This window comes from Pelodiscus sinensis, chromosome 3 (assembly GCF_052426305.1).
Source record: "Pelodiscus sinensis isolate ZL-2025 chromosome 3, ASM5242630v1, whole genome shotgun sequence".
NCBI lineage: Eukaryota > Metazoa > Chordata > Testudines > Trionychidae > Pelodiscus > Pelodiscus sinensis.
In genome coordinates this window covers 172,135,643-172,157,140 of record NC_143054.1, presented here as the reverse complement: position 1 = coordinate 172,157,140, position 21,498 = coordinate 172,135,643, and the positions used below count along the sequence as shown (strand labels likewise).

At 40.7% G+C, this 21,498-nt stretch overlaps 1 protein-coding gene across 3 annotated transcripts in view; it reads left to right on the top strand.

Annotated features, from left to right (window-relative positions):
- The window catches only part of EML4 (EMAP like 4), a 261,344-nt gene that overhangs the window by 63,299 nt on the left and 176,547 nt on the right, over nt 1–21,498 (top strand). The window contains exon 1 of one of the 3 annotated variants that reach the window (XM_006133978.5): nt 14,233–14,272. The exons of the other annotated variants lie outside the window; for them this stretch is intronic. Within the exon in view, the coding sequence (XP_006134040.1) occupies nt 14,248–14,272 (25 nt within the window). The 5' untranslated portion in view covers nt 14,233–14,247. Of the gene's footprint in view, nt 1–14,232; nt 14,273–21,498 lie in introns of those variants that run through there. 3 annotated transcript variants of the gene reach the window in all.

Sequence of the window (21,498 nt, the reverse complement as noted above, 5' to 3'; positions counted from 1 at the left end):
TGGTCCACTATGACCCCTAGATCCCTTTCCGCCATGCTCCTTCCTAGACAGTCGCTTCCCATCTTGTATGTATGGAACTGATTGTTCCTTCCTAAGTGGAGCACTTTGCATTTCTCTTTATTAAACCTCATCCTGTTTACCTCTGATCATTTCTCTAACTTGCTAAGGTCATTTTGAATTATGTCCCTATCCTCCAAAGAAGTTGCAACCCCACCCAGTTTGGTATCATCTGAAATTAGTCTCGTAGTTCTTGGTTGAATTTAGATACTTAAAAAAAATCCAGTTTTCACTGGATATAAATTAAAAGCCAGAGGGTGAGTCTCTGAAGACACTTGGTGGTTTAAACATCTTGAAAGCCATAACAAGTTAATGCATTTTGTAATTGCAATTGTAATTATTTTGCCTAATAAGCAAACAGAGTTCCTGCTTGCTTACTGGCAGAACATTTCAGTATTGTCCTGCTGGCATTGCTTTAGGGGAGATGGATCATCTTACTTAAAAAAAAGGAGTAAGTGTTTATGTACTGCTGGGGCAACTCATGCACCAGTATATTAACATAATATATTCTGCAGCAGCATGCCTCTCCCAAGTAGTTTTTAAACATTTACTGATAGGCTGGCTCCTTATTGCTTTATCAAACATACTCTCTCTCACTCACACACACAATCAGTCAATCAATCAATCTAGGGGATTAGCTAAAGACAGATGAGTTGATGATGATGTGGGGGTGGGGTTGATGTGTGAGGAGGAAAAGGAAAATGTAGAAGGTATGAGGAGGAATTGAGAGATGTGTTCTGGGAGCCATTAAATGCACTGCATAATGCTACAGCTGGGTTGGAACACAACATTTTGCATGCACATTTTATTTTCTAATCCTGAACGCCTCATTCCCTTTGGTATGGGATTTGGTGACACACCAGTTAAAAATACATATATGCCAATAGGAGAAAATTATTTTTTTCTTTCTTTGCAATTTGGGAGTGCAACTTCTGCATTTTAGATCAAAATAAAAGTGCAATCAAGTGGAAGGACAGGCAAGTTCCTCCTACCAATACCAACATGCAAAGGGGTACCAAATGAAGTCTGGAGTACCAGATTTCAGATGAAAATTACTAGGAAGAAACAGCATTTTGCCCCAAAGCTACTTACTATAGAAATCCCCAGAGCCAGGAGGGCAACAGCCCCAGAGTTGGGGGGAGGGCAGCATCCCCAGAGCCGGGGGAGGAGGGGAGGCATCAGCCCCACAACCAGGAGGGCAGGATCCCTAGAGTGTGTTTGTGAGGGTTGGGGGGCAGCAATCCCATAGTGTGTGTGGAGGGGAAAGACCAAAAAAACCCCAACAGCAACACAAATATCTATCTATCCTTCCTTCCTTCCTTCCTTCCTTCCTTCCTTCCTTCCTTCCTAAAAGACAATTTTTCTAAAAGTGCACCAAAAGAGTAAAAATAAAGTTTTCAGCTACCAATTTAGGAGAAAGATTGGATGGCTAACAGCAACTACTTTGAATCGTATTTAGCTATCCAATCTTTCTCTTAAATACAGGCAGTCCCCGGGTTACGTACAAGATAGGGACTGTAGGTTTGTTCATAAGTTGAATCTGTATGTAAGTCGGAACTGGCGTCAGCCGCTGCTGAAACTGATCAGTTTCAACCGCGGCCGAATCTGGACGCCAGTTCTGACTTACATACAGATTCAACTTAAGAAACCCAGGCGTCCCCAAGTCAGCTGCTGCTGAAACTGATCAGCGGCTGATTCCAGGAAGCCCGGGGCAGAGCAACTCTGCCTCGGGCTTCCTGTAGTCAGCTGCTGGTCAGTTTCAGCAGCGGCTGACTTGGGGACGCCTGGGGCAGAGCAGCTGGGGTGCTGCTGGGTTGCTCCATTAGCGCGGCTCCTCGGCGCTACTGGAGCAACCCAGCAGCACCCCAGCTGCTCTGCCTCAGGCGTCCTGATTCAGCCGCTGCTGAAACTGACCAACAACGGCTGAATCAGGACTCCTGGGGCAGAGCAGCTGGGGTGCTGCCGGGTTGGTCCGGAGCAGTGCTGCGGAACCAACCCGGCAGCCCCCAGCTGCTCTTCCCCAGGGGTAGGCAAGAAAAGCCTGGTCTGCTGGGGGGGGCACTAGCCGCACCCCCCCCAGCAGACCAGGGAGACGGGGGTGGGGACGCCCAAGTCCTCCACGGCTTTGCTCCGTCTCCCTGGTCTGCTTACCTGGGAGACACGGAACAAAGCCGCAGAGCACGCGGGCAGCGGGAGAGTCCAGGCACACCGCGCTGTCCCACTGCTGGCTTGCTCCGAGGCTTTGCTCCCCACCTTCCTGGTCTGCTGTTCAGACCAGGGAGACGGGGAGCAAAGCCTTGGAGCACGCCCGCAGCGTGACAGCCCGGGCGCGCTTGAGCTGTCCCCCTGCGGGCGTGCTCCGCAGCTTTGCTCCCCGTCTCCCTGGTCTGCAGGGAGACGGGGAGCAAAGCCTTGGAGCGCGTCTGGGCTGTCCCGCCGCCGGCTTCCCCGGCGGCTTTGCAAAACCCCGGGGGGGGCTGGGGCTGCAGGGCAGTCCAGGTGCGTCTGGGCTGCCCAGCTACCCGAGCCCCTCCGCGGCTTTGCTCCGCGTCTTCCTGGTCTGTAGACCAGGGAGATGCGGAGCAGCTTTTCTCGCCCCGGAGTACATGGGCGGCGGGACCGCGAGGTCCCGCAGTCCGTGTCCTCTGGGGTGAGAAAAGCCGTGTTCGTAACTGCGGATCTGACATAAGTCGGATCCGCATAAGTCGGGGACTGCCTGTAGCTGAAAACTTTATTTTTACTCTTTTGGTGCGCTTTTAGAAAAATTGTCTTTTTTTAAAAAAGTTTTTTATAGTTTTTTTATTTAAAACAAGACAACTGAGTTTTAAAAAAGATTACTTTAGACTAGACCATTTAAACATATACACTAGTGCTGTTAGGTGAAAAGCAAGTGCTGCTGACTCCTCTCTCTTTTATTGTGGAAAATAGCTCAGGGGAAATGCTATTTACCCACCAAATGTGAAAGCTTGAGCTTGTGCTAGCTTGCAGCACAAATATCTCCTCTCCCATCCCGCTTTTCTCACCTATCCGACCATGGTGGTATGTCATACCTCTTGAAGAAAAGAAGAGTAAACAATATATGTGAGTAAAATGATATGGTGCTAATTCAATTTGAAGAAAACTTGCAAAATATGCTATAAGATTTTAGTGTCAGATATCATCCTCTTTGTATGTTAGATACATAGGAAGAATTGTTTTTAGTTCCTTTGCTAAAAGTTTTATTAACTAATTCACATTTGTACATGATTTGAAAAAAACAACCAGAGAATGGTATCCCATCTCCCATTGCTGATTACTGTATTTATTTCAATGGTATATTAACCATATTAGCATTTCTGTTGTATCTTCAAAGTTTCTTAAGTCAGTTTACAAACATTTGTTAGTTAATCCTCACACATACCCCTGTGAGGTAGGTAGACATTACTCTTATTATACAAATAGGGGATCTATGGTACAGAGTTAAATTACTTGCTGGCAGAACCAGAAAGTGAGCCCAGGTCTCTTGACTCCCAGTGCTTGGAGTTCAGCAACATATCCATCCTTCCTTGATCTACTGATTATGTATTAATACAAGTATTGTCTGTGTGTGACAGACCCTCTTCCCCCATGCTTTATGAAATTGTCTTATGGATACAAATATGCATAACTCAATGATGCTCTAGACAAAATACTTCATATTCTTTCAGTTTTAATATCACAATCTGCTGGATCTGTATACAGGAAACCCACGCGTTATGACGGCCACCTCTCCTCCCCCGCACTTATGACCATTTTTGTAAGTGTAGAAGGGACCAAAAACCCCTGACTTATGTCCTCGGCCCACATTTACGACAGCGCACAGCGCCTACCGTGAATGTGGGTTTGAGTTACGATGCCCCTGACTTGTGACGCTTCCCCAAGAACCGATTGCATTGCAAGTGGGGTGCTGCCTGTGCCTTATTTTGGTGTATGTCTCACACTTGTATGTAAAGTTAAAAATATGGAGTATGGAATGGTTTATGGTTTTAAATGAGCAAATGAAAGCCATCAAGGGTGTTGCCCTCGGTGTCTGGGTGATCACCTGTAAACAGCCCCTTTGTCCTTTAAGCCTAAGCCCAAGCCCATGGTGTCCAACAGTTCTGAAGGAATAGCCTTTATAGTGGCTACTTCTGTAGCAAACTAGTCACATTATCCTGAAAATGTAAATAATATAGTAGCTATGCTATAGCCAACGAGCCACACTCAACTGGACAAATAGGACACCATGGGTCTTAAGCAGTGGTTGGTCTTAAGAAGACCTATGATCACCCTAACTAGTAGGGTCTGACCAAGTAATTTTCCATTGAAGGATGGAAAGTATAGACAAAGATTTCCTGCCCAAAAGGAAGCCTATTTAGGATACAAAGTTTTCAGAATCTTTGTCTTTGGCTGGCATGTCACTCCCAAGAGAATGAACCAGAGACCCCAGAGAAAAAAGATCTTCTTTGGTTTGGAGATTTAGCTGAAAGTTTTACGCTAAGTTTGTACTGAACTTTTAGTCTTAGAACCAGCTATACTTTTTCTAAAGTTTCAGAGGGGTAGCTGAATTAGTCTGTAACAGGAAAAACTTAAAAAACAACAAATAGTTTAGTAGCACTTTAAAGACTAACAAAACATGTAGATGATATCATCATGAGCTTTTGTGAGCACAGCCCACTTCTTCAGATGTTACTTTAAATTTGTAATCTACTTTGCTCTGCGTGATTTCACTTGCAAGCATTTAAATCCTACTGTTTGTACTTAATCAAACCATTTTTATTCACTATCATGCCCAGTGTAAATAATTGTTACCTGGGGCAGTGTGTACACCCTTCTTTCATTATTAAGAAGATATACCTGGATGATTTATTCAGGGTTCTGATCCCATTTGGGGAGTGGGTTTCCTGAAAGCTGTGCCCAAAATGGCATTCTCCTCAGATCTGAAGAGGATCAGTGTCTATATTGCCCTTTGGGGTAGGGGCAGGGGGAGGAGTATTTCAGTTCTGTGTCTTTGCTGGGGGATACCAGGAAATCTGGCCCAGCAGGACAGAGTGGTGAGAAGCCCCAGAGAGTAATGAGGCGACTGTCAGTGGTTTTGTCAGCATTCTGGAAAGCACCCACAAAGGGTCTTCTGTGACCATACCCGTCATAGTCTGTAAGACTGACATGGGGAACTGCCTATATCAGGGGTTTTCAGACTCTGGGTTGCAGCTTGTAAGGGCAAGCTGCTAGCTCACTGAGACACCTTTGTTTGCCTGTGACTGTAGGTCTGGGCAATCACCACTTCTGTTGGCTGTGGATTGCTGTTCCCAGCCAATGGGAGTTATGGGAAGTTGTGTCCTGATCTACACATACAAGCTGAGACCCAGAGTTTGAAAACACCTGGCCTATACAAATTGTCCTGTATGACTTCCATCATGGTGCTTAGTAGGGATGTCAATGTGTAATCAAATATATGATTAGCCAATAAGTCTAAGCTTATTGGTTAATCATAGAACACTAGAACTGGAAGGGACCTCGAGAGGTCATCAAGTCCAGTCCCCGGCCCTCACGCCAGGACCCAGTACTGTCTACACAATCCCTGATAGATGTGTATCTAACCTGCTCTTAAATATTTCCAGAGATGGAAGATTCCACAACCTCCCTAGGCAATTTATTCCATTGTTTAACCATCCTGACAGGAAGTTTTCCCTAATATCCAGCCCAAACCTCCCTTGCTTCAGTTTAAGCCCATTGCTTCTTGTCCTATCCTCAGAGGCCAAGGAGAACAATTTTTCTCTCTTCTCCTTGTGACACCCTTGTAAGATACCTGAAAACGGCTATCATGTCCCCTCTCAGTCTTCTCCTTTGCAAACTAAACAAGCCCAATTCTTTCAGTCTTCCTTCACAGATTATGTTCTTTAATCATTCTTGTTGTTCTTCTCTGGACCTTCTCCAATTTCTCCACATCTTTCTTGAAATGTGCTGCCCAGACCTGGACACAATATTCCAATTGAGGCCTGATCAGTGCAGAGTAGAACGGAAGAATGACTTCTCATGTCTTGCTCACAACACACCTGTTAATGCATCCCAGAATCATATTTGCTTTTTTTGTAACAGCATCACACTGTTGACTCATATTTAGCTTGTGGTCCACTATGACCCCATGATTCCTTTCTGCAGTACTTGTAATCTTGTTGACTGCATGCATTTCTCCCCGCCCTCCTCTCCCCCAATGCCTCTGTATCAGAGGCAGCAAGGAGGGAAGTGGGAGCTGGTGCCTGTGAGCAGCTAGCTTAAAAGCTGGTTACCCATGAGCGCTGGATCCGTCTCTCCCCCTCGCCCACACTGCTGCCTCTGATAGACAGGCAAGCAGCACAGAAGGTGAGGGGGGTAGGCTGGAGCCAGTATATGCAGGGAGCCAGCTTTCAAGCCAGCTCCCTACATGTATTGCCTCTGTGGGCCCCCAAGTCCCCCTCCTTGCTTCCTCTTACAGAGGCAGCGGGGCGGGTGGGGGAAGGGAAGAAAGGCAGGAGCCGGCTTAACAGCAGCCCATCCCTCTCCGCTCTGCTGCTTCTATCTGCATCCCATGGAGCAGCCTCTGTCCATGGCGAGCCTGGGCCCACTGTGGGCAGAAGGTACTTCCTGGCAGCAGCCCATATCTGTTGGGGGTCCGATCTCCCTGCAGACACAGGCTACTCCGCCTCTGTCCATGGGAAGCTTAGATTCCCCCCATGGACAGTGGCTGCTGCCATCCCGGTCTGCTGCCTCTGTATATACCAGAGGTAGCAGCACAGGGTGGCAGGCAGCCTGTCCACAAGGTGAGTTGGTTTTTAAACTGGCTCTTTTTGCAGACCGGCTCTGCCTACCACCCCGCAGCTGATACAGAGGCAGCAGTGTGGGGTGGGAGCAGGCTCCTTGAGAGTGGGACCAGGAGTACATTGGTTGCCAGCCCTGCCCCTGGGCACTATGCAGTTTCCCAATATCTAACATCCCCAGTGCTTAAATGTGTACCTGTGTTTCTCTCTGTTGCTTTGCTTTGGTTATAGGAGAATATTTGTATGCTTTTTATTGTGTGTGTTATTTATGAATGTGGCATAGTTTATATTTTAAGAGCAACCTTAAATGCATTCTCAGTAGGGAGGTAGTTAGTCTAAAAGCGTAAAATTTAACCTGTAACTCTACATTTTCTATTTGTATGTTTATCATTAAAAAAACTGTGGTCACTCAATTTATTAACATTTAATTTCTCTGCATTCTTGTATGAGGCTTAAGGTTTAAAATAAAACTATTCAAATCTTTGCTATTTAGATGTAATCTTTTAAACATTTTAATCATTGCCCAAAATCATAAACAATATTTTCTCTTTCTCACGCGCACACACGCATGCTGCCACTACCCAAATACAAAAATCCCTTTGAGAGCCCAGGAAGGAGTTCAAGAAACCCAAAAATAAAGAAAATTCCCTGATTGATTCTAATTACACATGTGCAACTCACATATCTGTTGTTCCGAGGCTTGTTCCTTCCCAAGGCATGGATAGCGGTTTTCAGGTATGGGTGTCACAAGGAGGAGGGAGAAAAATTGTTCTCCTTGACCTCTGAGGATAGGACAAGAAGCAATGGGCTTAAACTGCAGCAAAGGAGGTTTAGGTTGGACATTAGGAAAAACTTCCTAACTATCAGGATGGTTAAACAATGGAATAAATTGCCTAGGGAGGTTGTAGAATCTCCATCTCTGGAACTATTTAAGAGCAGGTTAGATACGCATCTATCAGGAATTGTGTAGACGGTACTGGGTCCTGGCGTGAGGGCAGGGGACTGGACTCGATGACCTCTTGAGGTCCCTTCCAATTAACATTCTGGTTTTTAGTATGTTAGAAGCTATTGTAATGATTGACTAATAACCAGGTAGACTATGGAATATCTTCTGCTTAGGCTGAGACAAAGGAGTTGATTACCCCCTGCCCAACTGCTGGGACAGAAGCTATCAGAATTCTAAGTAAAGGAACTGGTACACCTCTGTTTTCATGCCTCCTGCAAATGAATGTGGATCACCTTATGCTGATTCTCTTTAGTTATGAAATGTAGAGTTTTATGCTTGATACTTCCTCCTTTCCCCCACCCCTCATTACTTCATGCTTTTTTTTGTTTCCCTGGCTGTTTCACTGATTGAAGCAATCTAAGTTTTCATTTGCTTTTTAGATGTCTTGATGAATGAGCTAGTAATTATTTTTAGAAGCTGTTCTGTGAAGATGGCTAATGCCAGAATCAGTAGCACTTAACTTAGTAATCTTTAAAGATCTGCTAGACAACATGCATTGACAAGTTTCTTCAGCCTTGATTGCCTGTCCTTTATGTGCACTAAACATACAGAACTGTTGTTTTTTCTGTATTGTTTTTAACTATTTTAGTGCCTTTAGACATGTTAACCTTTGATTTAGATTTTAAACTTTGATTAACTTTTTTGAATGGTGGGTGTCTTTTTTCCATTTATTTACAGTTAAAATCGATTAGTGTTGTTTGAAACTATGTTTTGCAAATGCTTATACTAGTCAAAGGAAATTAAGTGATGGATGTTAGTTTTTACCAATGCGATATGTGGCTCTCTCGTGAACAGCAGGACATTTAATAGTTGACCAATAACATTGTTTCTTGATTATGTTTTGTTATAGAGTGCAAGAGAGAATTATTCTTGGCTTAACTATAAGCAGTGTGCAAGAGTTGCTTCAAAAAACACCTTTAAATAATAATGGCTACATGATAATTAAATTCAATATCTTAGGAGTGGAGAAAAGTACCAAAAGCTAGTGTGGTGGTACTAAACTTCAGAACAATGATTTTAAAAAATAAGTTAGTCATAACGTCTCATGCCAAAAACAAACAAAAAAATCATGATCCTTAAGATTGTTAGATTTGGCACGGATGTAATTTAAGGAAACAATAATAGTCTCAGAAGGCATGCAGACTTCTAAACAAAAAGGAAGCAGGAAGGCAAGAAGTAAACCATTGTGGCTAAATGACAAGGTTTGAGCCAAACAGATATCCATTTGAAAAAGGAAATTCATCCTAGTGAAGCAAATAGAAAGGAGTATAAACTACTGTAGATAATATACAAGAAGGCAATTAAGAAGGCTGCAATGGATTTGAAGGGCAAATAATTGAATATATTTAAATAATATTTATTAGCAGCAGGAAGTGTGTGTGTGTGTGTGTGTGTGTGTGTGTGTGTGTGTCCCCACTAATCCACCAATGGCAGAGGGTGCAATTGAGGAAGATAAGAAGTATCTCAATACTTTCTTTGCATCAGTCCACATCTCAGAGCCTGGCAAAGTTATCCCTACTACCTGCCCTGCCCTTTTCTGGTAATAGACATGATATTGGTAATATAATGATACCTGTGCAGATAGTTATGCAAATAAGAGTTTTGTAGGAATTAAGAATGAAAGTGCTGAGCTATCACTTGTAGTAAAAATGTGCAATTATTCATTAAAATCAGCTACTTTTATAACAGAACTGCAAATGTTGTACTAGTTACTTTAAACAAGTTGGGTGATCTGTGGAAGTAGATCTGTCAGCCTCTTCTGCCTGGCAAATTAGAGAAATGTAAAATGCCTGGAATTTCATGTGATGTAGTGTAATAAACACAGCTTCTGCAACAAAAATTATCTCTGCTAATGTATTAGTTTGTTTAGAAGCCTTTTGTGACAGCTTTTTTTAAAGTCCAGATAAATTATATCAAGCTCTTTTCTTCTGTTCGCTATCAGTGAGTGACCTGTTCAAAGAATTCCAGGTAATTAGGAGTCAAATGGATTAGAGTTATTAAGTGTCAGTCAAACATGTATACAAGTAAGTGGTCATTTCACCATTATGAGACTTTAGCAGCAGGCTGCCATAAGATTCTGTACTAGAAATGGGGCTGCTTAATGTGTGTGTACTGGAAAAGGTGATGCACAGTGAAGTGGTAAAAGTTGCAAATGACAGTTAAGTAATTTAATCAAAATCAGAGTTCATTGTAAATAACTTCATGGGATCCTAACCAGGCTAGGTAAATGGGACAGCATGATGATATGAGATGTAGTTCAGGTTGGAAGAAATAATCTGACCGATTTATACCATTAACTTAAATTGTGAGCATGAGGAGAGGGGAAGGACACTTGGATAGCCTTGTGGTCAGTTCTGCTTAGAATACAGCAGTAGGTGAAAAAAGCAAACACGATGATACAAAGAATGTAATAGAACAAAATATGGAAAATATTGCTACCCCATTATGCAAATCCAGGTTACAGCTTCCTCTGGCATACTGTTTTTGGTTCTGCTCTCCTTATTTAAGAAAGAATTTAGCATATAAATAGGGAAGGTTCAAGGTAGACAACAACAACGATTATGTATGGAACAATTCATATGCATATCAAATGAAAAAATCAGGACCCTTTGCTTTAAAAAGAAGAAGAGATTTGATTAAAGTGTGTTTTAAAATAATGGATGATGTAGAGAAGGTACAGTAGGTCATACATTTTTCATCTTTTGTAAAACAAGAATAAGGAATATTGAAAACTGAAAGATGGTAAATTCAGACTCCATAAAAGAAAAGACCCTTTTTTGTTTTTGTTTTTGTTTTTTTTGTTTACAGAGAGCATATTTAGACAGTGAAACTCATTGCTACAGGATGTCATTGAGTCCAAAACTCTCAGTAGGATTCAAATGTGGATTAGACATTTTTCGGAATAACAAAAATATTGAGAGTCGTTATAGAAAACTACTTCAGGGCATAAGCAATATTCTAGTGATTGGGGCTGGGAGAAAAAGTTCCAGAGGCCAGATTAATCGATAAAGGCCTGTTGCTGGATTCATTGCACCTTCTTCTGAAAGAGCTGTTTCCTCTGTCAGAAATATTATAGATGAGCCACTGGTCTGATCTAGTCTGCAATTATGCTTTTCTTACAGAACCATCATTCTTTTTAAAGTAACTCTGATTATTCTCATTATCCATTGTACATTTTCAGTACCCTTAAAAATCCTGTTAAGTTCCTGTTCTCATGGTATCTTGTAGTGAGGAATTGAAATGGAAGCATAATGAATCTAGTTGCGGAAACAGTGCCATTGGATGGCTTTTGTTTTCTGTCCATTGTACAGCTGTGAAGTCTGTGCTATGTGTCAAGAAATCCTTTAGCATTGTGAAATTTAGAGAAAGGAGTCAGTTCTACTGTGGCCAGAAAAAGTGTTGTATTTAGATAAATACATTTAATAATGTTTAGGGAACAAAATATAAAGGTAGTAATATTTTGTAGTACATGAAAATAAATTAAAAACAGAAAAAATTCTGTTTCTGCTATCAGTGTATCACTCTATTAATACTTTTTAAAAAAGATTGAGTAAGAATTTTGTGTGCAGAATTTTTTTTAAATCAGTCATCTCTAGTCCTAAAATCCAGAATCTCTTTTACAAGTCACATGCAGTTCATGAACAATAAAGATCAACATCTGTGTATATTTAAAAACAAACCCTCCCCCCCCCCCAAAAAAACAACCTATCATTCATGTTAGCCCATGATGGAAAAGTCAGTGACCCAGATTTTTCTATGATGATAATATCAATTAGAGATTTGTGTGCGTGTGCAATATTCAGTTATGAAATGATCATATAAATGTGTGTGAGCACAGAAAGATCTGTTGATAATTTCAACCTGTTTCAATGACACTAAGTACTTTCTTAAGGAGAATTTTATACTTTTTTGGTGTGAGGATTAACCCAACTTGAAAAAGGAAAACAATATTTTGCAAATAAGTACGTTCTAGGGGGGGAGGGTGTCCTATGCTTGCTGCGCTCGCCACTTGATGGCCAGAGAACCTATTAATCTTGCACTGATTATATAGAAAAGTGAACAAACAAAGCTGTATAGAAAAAAACTGTTAATGTGGTCTATTGCTCACATACTACATGTTACAGATGGATCTACAGAGAGCTCTGAGTTTCAGAGTTGATTCTGGTTGAAGCACAAGTAAGTGAGACACTGAGATTCTACTTTCAATACGCTGATGATGTCATTCTGTTGCGCGGCAGGCAAACCTTATATATATATATGGAGAGAGAGATATTCAAGTGTTTAAAAATATGTTCAGATAATCTGTGTTGGAAAAGCCATGAAAGCTGTAGTAATACCTTATTACTATTTGCAAGGTATTGTGGGAATTAGAAATTGATATAATATGATACATCTTAGGAACATACTCTGGTTGAGCAATTGCTTCAGTATAATGCAACAATAGAAAGTTTAAGTGATTTAAGTTCAAAGAAAAAATCCTTTTTATATATCTATTTTACTTTTATCAGGATATATCAAGGTTTTCTGGAAAAAATAAGATTGCAAGAATAATAACATAGAAGCACTTTATATTTAAAATGTTGTTTTATTTTCTTCAATCTAGACTGCTTTCTGCAAATCTCTACTCCATGTGATCTGTTGATGGGTGAATTGGATAAATATGGCATCATTATTAGTATTTTTTAAAATCTTTTTTTAATTATCACTGGAATATAATCAACACTATCTTTAGCAAAAGTACTATTGTATGGATATATATTATATTTTACTTTATGCCCTAATATGCAGCAAATAACAAACCAAAACAGCATGCTGTATTTTTATTTGTCCTGTAGAAGTGAATGAAGTATTACACAACCATATTATTTGCGGCCATTATTCACTTTTGGTTAATATGGCATCCAATTACTGCAATAAAATTAAGAACACACAGAGGAATTAAGTATGTTGGATGCTATTGGTTCTGAACAATTGTTCAGGAAACACTTTGTTAGCCAGAGAAAAATTGCTTAATTTTCCTTGTGGTTGATGATCCTTTACACAGGAACATGGGAATTACCATATGAAATCATACCTATTTTCCATCTAGTCCAATATCCTGTCTCCAATATTGGCTAATACTGGATTGACATAAATGACTGATTGACATAAAAGGTGCAGCTCCCTCCCCCCACAAGGTAGGCAGCTATGGGGTAATGGCCTGCTTCCTAATAGCTAAAGATTGTTTAAAACGTCGAAGTGTGAGGTTTACATCCCTTCTGAAATATTTATTTTGTTTAAAACATCTTCTATTAAAACTGGATACTCTTGTTTCTTCATTTATTTTCCATGAACTAGAATAAATCTACTATCATGACAATAGTAAGTTTTTACTTGTGAAGAGAACTAACTGCTGAATCTTGGAGGGGGAGTTGCACATTGTGACTCTATTTGCTTTAAATCCTGGTATACATTTACAGCTAAATATTCTCAACTGGAAGCATGTAGTTTGTTCTGTTTTTAAGTAGAATGTTGATAATTTATAACATGTTCTTGACTTTATTCCCTTTTTTGAACAAACAATAAGAAAACCTTACATCTTTAAAATGTATGCAGTAATTCTTACTGATACCGAAGACTATAAAGTTCTCAATAGATAATTCATAAATCTTTCTCGGGAACATAATCTTAAAGTATCTGGTTTAACTATTGCTCTAATAATATAAGAAAAGAAAGTTGTAAGTGATTTGTCTAAGTGCAAATAAATTTTTTTTTATATATATATTTTACGTTATCAGGATGATACCAAGAGTTTGCTGGAAAAACATTTATTGCAAGACTAATTTAATTCTCAGAGATTGCTAAGAAGAATGTGAATGTCTGAATTTTTGTTGTCTTACTTTTCTTGTTCTGAAGCTTGTCATAAATATACGTTAATTCTGGTTCCCTTGTGATTAAACAGGAGCAACGCTTGTTCAGTGTGGAGTCTTGAAATATATATTATTTGAAGTTAAAAAGTAATGGTGTAAGTTTCTTTTTTCTGTTAGTGACCTTGAATGTAAGTCAGTGCAATAATTGGTTATTGCTGGAACAAAAGATAGCCCTGTCTAAGATTTGTTTGAATTCAGGAAACTGTGTTTGCCAAAGTTAAATCTCTGTGACGCAGCTATGTCAGGTTTCAGCAGCCACACCTCTCTTAAGCAGTTTCAAATCTTCCATTTTGACCTTTGTTCAGAGAAGTATTGCTTTTCTAAAGAAACATTTAAGGCTTTACATTGATTCTAGTAAAGCAGCTAAATCAGAAGGGGAAAACACAAAGTTTTGAAATGAAAAAGCAATAGCAAATATTGAAACGTTTGCAATCTTTATTTATTAATTTCATTCAGTGGCAACCGGATAATAACAAGACAGATGGATTCTGTTCCCAATCATTGTGGTAAGGATAAATTGGATTCTACTAAAGCAGCTCAATCAGAAGGGGAAAACACAAAATTTTGAACGGATAAAGCAATCGCAAATACTGAAATGTTTGCAATCTTTGTTTATTAATTTCATTCAGTGGCAACTGGATAATAGCAGAACAGATGGATTCTGTTCCCAATCATTGTGGTAAGGATAAATTGGAAGGAATATTAGTATGATAAATAGTAAATGAAGTTGCTAATGAGGCTATTGTCAAGTGGGATATTACAGCAAAGTATTTCAATTTTTATTTTTATTAAAGTAACACTGGCTTGGTACTCGGGATTTTTGGGACATTTTGAGAGACTGGATTATTTCTTACAAAATTTATCAGATTAAGCATGTATTATTTTGCTGCTTAGCAGCTTTTTATGTGTGACATTAGACAGGTATGTTACATAAGGTTTGCCCTATGATATATGAAATGAAAATAACTTTTCATGTCTTTATAGTAAAGGTCATAGAGTTTTGGCTGTATAATAACTTTTAAAGTTATTATAAATGCCTACTTGCTGAGTGCTGAATTCAGTGAAGCCCTCCATGGGCATAATTTGCAGGACCGGGGCCTTGATTGTTGTAAAACTGAAACTTGGCGAGCGATTACTATTTTAATTGCTTTTCATATTAGGAGGAAAAAATATTTCCTGAGCGTTGAATGTGGATCTTCAATTATCACCATTTCAAAGAGGATGTACACATTGTGCCTGAGGCCATCCATATTTATGCACGCAAATGCTTGGTTTGCATATATAATAGCCAACTTTTGTGATAAAACCCTTTGAAAATGTGACCCCTACAGGCAAATGTTATTTATCATGGACTTTGCCAAGTCCATGATAAATACTATTTTTAACATGCCTAAACGTAACGTTTATCTCAAGCAATCACAGTACATTTTATAAATGTGAAAATCTTAATGGCAAATATCTGAATATTGCTGAGCTTTTCCTGGCTTCTTTACTGAAAGGCTTTGTTGTAATTGTAGCACGCGGGCATGAGAGGGGAAGACTGTGTCAAGAGACTAGTTTCTTGCGAGTTTTCAGTAGGCTGTTAATATTGCTCTGTAGTCATACAGAAAGCATTGGATGTCAAACCCTTCTTTTTTTTTTTAAGAGCAATTTTATAGGGGATTTGTAGAAATAGTGGGACATGCAATCTTTTGCTTGTAGGTCACTTTGTAATTTAATCCCATTTCCCTAGTACCCCAAATTAATGGATAGCTGCCCTGTCCTGTGTGAGACAAGGAGCAGTCCTCTGAGACTTTTTATCGTGCAAGACACTGTGTGAAACAAAGTTAGTGATCTTAATCTACGGGCGCGTCTGTTGCAGAGACACCATTACAGTTGTCACTGATTAGCAGGGAACACAATTGAGGATGAACCAATTAATCTCCTATGGGGATGCCTGTAGCATTGGTTGAGGCATATTGCTAGGAAAGTGTGGAGAGCTTTGAACTGTTGGTGCTGTAGCTTCTGTTGTTTAGTTTGTGACAAAACTGAACTTGGAAAAAAGCAACAATTTGAAGGTAAATTAAATGATGCTTGATAAAATGGGGGCCCTTTCCTCCCACAGAGAATCCCAGATATTTTATTATACTTATGTTTCTTCTTTCTGTTTTGAATCCCTCCAGAGCCACTCAATACCACTTTTTTCATCCGCCCTAAAGCGATATGGGGAGAAGGTCTCTATTTCCTCCATCAACAAGAAAGGCTAAGCGTACTCCCTCTGAGGTGGCATAAGTACAAGATAGAGAACTGAACTTTGTTCCCTGGTGTAGCAGCACATTACTGCAGCTGATGGCTTGCTAGCCACAAGGGATTTTGCTAAGCTCTAGAACAGGGCTACTCAACTTCGGAAGCTCTGGGGGCCACAATGATACTTTCAGCACATATCAAGGGCTGCAGCTTAAGTGTGGTTGCATATATATGCAAATAGCTTCTTTCATACTGACGGGCATGAATATCAGATTAAGGCAAGACTACACAAAAGAAGGGCACCATTTAAGTCAGTTCTGCTGATATTAATAAAATGCAATATTTACTTGATTTCCACCCATATGACAGCACTTTTAAGGAGCAATGACAGTCCAAGAATTTAATTACTAAAACACATATCAATAGGAAAACATTATATTGACTACTTTTTTGTTTTGGCTCTGCCCACCGGCCACATGTTGAGCTCTTCATAAGTCCAAACTGCACCTCAAGCCACAAATAAATGAGCTGTGAGCCTCATGTTAAGTAGTCCTGCTCTAGAATATTTGAACACCAAAATATTTAGCATTCTTTCTGTTTAAAATGAAGCATTCGAATTCTTCCTTTTGTGGAGTGTTCTTTCATTTTGCATAATGGTTCCCTAGCTTTCTTATTGGTAGGAGATATGTTCTTTTAGAGAACTGCTGTGTAAAATGCAGCATGTGCTCCTAACCTGAAGATATATATTATAATGTGAGAGGACTTTTTCAGTCTCTTTAAGTTCCTCTGTTAAGTAGTTTCTTAACATGGCTGCAACGCATGTGAAATGGCATTTAAAACCTTAAAGAAGAGTTTTCCAAACATAATAGCAGTGGGATGTTTAGCTGAGCAACATTGATTTACACATGGACTGATCCTAAAATCACCTACTACCTTCCAGGGTCAGGAGTAGAGCAGGTAAAGAAATGGCTTTGTTCCCATGAAAAAAGCTTTAATTTTTCTCAGCTATTTTCTTTAAAAGCCTTTGAAGTTTTGTCCATAAAACCGAAACCTGAAACTTTTATTTTGCGTCTTTTCAAAGAGCACCTGACAAATTTAGAATAAAATGGAGGGTTATATAGACAATGCTTGTTTTGGAACTAAGGAAAGAAATTGTGAAATGGTTTGAATGAAAACTGTTTAACAGCTCTGATCAGGATTTCAGTTTCTGGGAAACTCCCTTTTACCTTCTCTTTGGGTTGCAGCGAAGGTGGCAGATGATGGCTGCCAGATGATGGTGAAAACAGAATGACAAAAGAGAGTTGAAAAATAAGCAGACTTAAAAATGCTTTAGCTGAGCACCAGCCTTCAGATTGTATTTATTATTTTATTTTATGTCTGACAACCTCTTTAGAAGGATGGGATTTGATGTGGTTTTTGGCTTAACTTGGAACTGTGTAAAATTAAGAGCGTTGATAATTAAGTACTTAAATTTATTTTGCATGGAGATAATTCTTTGATTTGAAGACAGGTTTACGTGATATTCACAGTACATAACTCTTACTTGCATTGCCTCGCTGCAAGACTATTGGCAGTCCTGTACATTCCAGTATACAAGCCTGTTTTAAATTAGCAAAAGCAAAATTCTCTGGGAACCCAAGGGAATCCCTCTGTAATACCTGAATTGAATACTGTTTAAATGTTAAAATACACTTGAACTAGAGATCACTGCAGTTTATTCTGAATAATTAGGGATCGGTGTTGCAGACTGAGAATAACAAAGATAATTACATGTATTAGTTCAGTCTACTAGGGCAGATTTAAAGTGTGGGATCAATTCTTACATAAAAGCAGGAGATTGAAAAATGTGTTTTCAAAATGACATTTTATTTGATTGCTTGTTTGTGTTTTCTAGTTTAGGAAACAGGATTAAGAAAAGAGCTCTATGATTAGATGAACAACCTATGAAAGTACAACATATATTGGAGTTGTAACAGAAGCATATGGGACATATTGATAGGTGTTTTCAATCACATTTTATGTAAAATACGTAAAAATTGTTAGGGAGAAATGTTTTTGTAAATTGTGCAGCAAGTTAATTTCTCTGTTTTTACCCTCTCCCCTTCTTCTTTTCTATTTTTGCTAGTAATGTCACTTTTTCAGAAACAAGATCATGTGATAAACTGTTATTTTACAGGCTTCTGCTTTTTTATTTCTCTCCACTAAACTAGCTGCAACAAATGCTGCAGCACTTTGTTTGGCCTTGGTGAGGGTACCCTTGAGGATGCCATTCAGGCATGTCTAATAATAGGCCAGCAGAGAGTGCTCATACAATAGTGTGATCAGTGTACGTCTTTCCCATAAATTAAGTGTGTGACCTCTACACGTCAGCTGATTATGGGCTAGAATAAAGGTCAGCCTCTCCAAGAAAATGCCGGGTTACTTTTGTGTGGTAACTCAAGGTATTGCTGTCATTGTGCCATGTTCTTTGTCATGGTTCTTAAAGTTTGGTTTTAAAGTTCCAGTTTTAGAGAGCAAGGCCAGAAAGGACCACCAGATCATCAAGTGCAACATCCTGTATATCACAGGCCGTCAGCAGCACTTACACACAAAACCCAACAACCAAAATTAGACCAAGGTATTAGAACCCACTAGAGACTAGCCTGCGGTGTTGAACACACTAACCACTAGCCACATGTGGCTATTTGGCCGGTTGAGTGTGGCTAGTTCTCTATATCAGTAGCACTATAGTGGCTACTGCTTCGGAACTGGTTGGACATTGTGGGACTAGACTATGTGCCCTAGCGAAAGAAGTGATTAAGGGGGACCTAGGATGCCAGGTGAGTGGTTTTCAACCAGAAAACCTGGTCAAAAAGTGATCCTGGCACTGCTGACTGGGCTGTTGACTGTCTGGTTGGTGGTGCTGCACAGCAGCGCCGGAAGGCTCCCTGCTAGCTTCCATGATGTGTGGTTCCCAAGAAAAAACCAGCATGGTCCTCTTCCCCCTCAGCTCCTAGGCTCAGGGCCCGCTGAGGGCTTCACAGTCTGCACGTTGCCGCCATCTAAGTGCTGCCCCTGCAACTCCCATTAGTTGAGAACTGCAGCCAATGAGAGCCGCAGGATAGGTGAGTGCTGGCCAGAGCCTGCACTCCTGATTTCCTGCAGCCCAACCCTATGACCCTGATTCTCCTCTTGCCCTCTGAGCCTTTGATCTCAGGCCAGAGCACTCTCCTGAACCCCAAACCCCACATTCCCTGCCCCCCAGCCAGAGTTCTTATTCCCCACACTCCAACCCCATATCCCAGTCCAGATCCCTCTTGTGTACTCTGAACCCTTTAGCCCCATCCCAGAGTCTCGCCCCCCCCCCCACACAGCAAACCTTTCATCACTCGCTCCACCCCAGAGCCTGCAACCCCAGACAGAGCCCTGTCCCCCTCATGCATCCCCACCGACCGTCTCAGCCTGCAGCCTCCTCCCACACTCTGAACTCATTTCTGGCCCTCTGTCCCCATCTGGAGCCTGTGTCTCGTCCTCCACTCCAGCCCCCTAAGCTAGCCTGGTGAAAGTGAATGAGGGTGAGGAGAGTGAGTGACAGAGGGAGCAGAGGATGGAGTGAGTGGGGTTGGGGCCTCAGAGAAGGGGCAGGGGCATGGATGGGTGGGTCAGGGGTGTTTGGTTTCATGTCAGTAGAAAGTTGGCAGCCCCAGAGAGACCAAGGTGTACGAGTGCCTAAGGGTCCTGCAATGGCAGAGAAACGATTGAGTGTGATATAGCCAGATAATCCTGGCAAGAGAGCCACACCCACAGGCATGCTGCCCAGGAAGGTGATGACCCTCCCTCCCCCACCGTAGTCACTGCCCATCTTACTTGGAGGGGAGGTAATTCCTTCTCATGCCCACATATGGTGATCAGTTGCTGCATCTGAGAGAATGCTCTATATTACTTGCGGTCTGTGTGTGAAGATCTAGGATCATTTCCTTAATGGCATTTCATTTTCCTCTTTGAAGAGGGGTAACCTTGTTCACCAGAAACACTGTAGTTTATTTTTTTTGGTTTCTCTAATGGAGGAGAGAACAAAATTGTATTTTAACCCATCTCTTCACTCCCATGGTAGCAGGTTATATAGAACCAGCCGCTTTTTGTCTCTTGCAGTGATATTTGAGGTTTTTGCATTTGGTAGATATTTTTTCCTTAACATTATTTGCAATTTTCTTTTTGGTAGACACAGACAACTTAAAAATCCTGTTTTCTCTGAAAAATGTGTTCAGAGCGTGTAATTATAAGTTACAACTCAGACTAAAAGTATATTAGTAAAAAAGGTTTAGTTTGTGCATTTAGCATTGCTTTCTGAATAGTGAGTTTCATTGTTTCCCTTGTGTAGTTAAATCAGTGGTTCCCAACCTCTGGTCATCGCTGCCAGAGGCTCTCTGTTCATTTGACACCTCTAATGCTTCCTGGCCCCGCTGATGCCGGGATTTCCCTGCCTAGTCACTGCTGGCCCAGCTCCTGCTCCTGGGGCTCTTGCTGGATCAGGGATGTTGTTGGACCACAGAGTCCCAGATTTGGGTGGTTCAACCTTTATTTTTATATGAAAAAGGAATCAAATGGCACTGTTGTCAAACTTGTAAAATTTGCATGATATTTAAGAGGCACTGTCTATTCAAACCCTCCTCTCTTCCTGAGAAGGTCAGGGGGCAGAAATGGTTCTCTTCTGAGCTCCGTCCTTTTGGAATGGGAAAATAAGAGACAGTGGATTATCCAGATCTTCAGAATGTGATATTGCATGTTGTGCTGGGCTCATCAGACTTTCCTACCTTGTGTTGGTGTTCAGCTGGAGTGTGGACTCAGTTTGATTCCTTTGGCTTGGTTCTCCTTCATTTCGTGCTCAGTTTTACCAATGGACTCTTTGGAAATACTTAGGCTGGATCCCCCCTTGGTTGCTCTGCTAGGGACTCCTTGGACAAGGCTCTTTCTTGATTGAGCAAGGAGGCAAACACTACCCGTTTGTGATGTCAAAATGAAATGTCGTCCATCTTCTTTCTTAGGGCTGGTAGGTATAGCAGTCTAACTAAAGTCTGAAATCTTAGTGCAGACGAGGAAATTATTTTATTTTAATTGGCTGCTCTCATGCCTTGTGACATTTGAAGGGACTCAGTCTTTCCATCTCTATCTGTCTGGTGCCTTATTTTTCGCTCCATTACAGTCTGTTTCGACGACAGTGGCATTTTTCTCATTTTTTGTATGTTATCAGTTGTCCTCATCTTTTCCATCTTCCTCCAGGTGATATCTAGTCTTGGGCTTGTCTAGCAATAATATATTTTGATATCCAGGCAACATGTCAGAGAGTAGTTATTAATGGTTCACAAGCCTGCTGGAAAGGTATAACAAGTGGGGTTCCACAGGGGTCTGTTTTGGGACCGGCTCTGTTAAATATCTTCATCAACAATTTAGATATTGGTATAGAAAGTACACTTACTAAGTTTGTAGATGATACCAAGCTGGGAAGGGTTGCGACTAATCTGCAGGA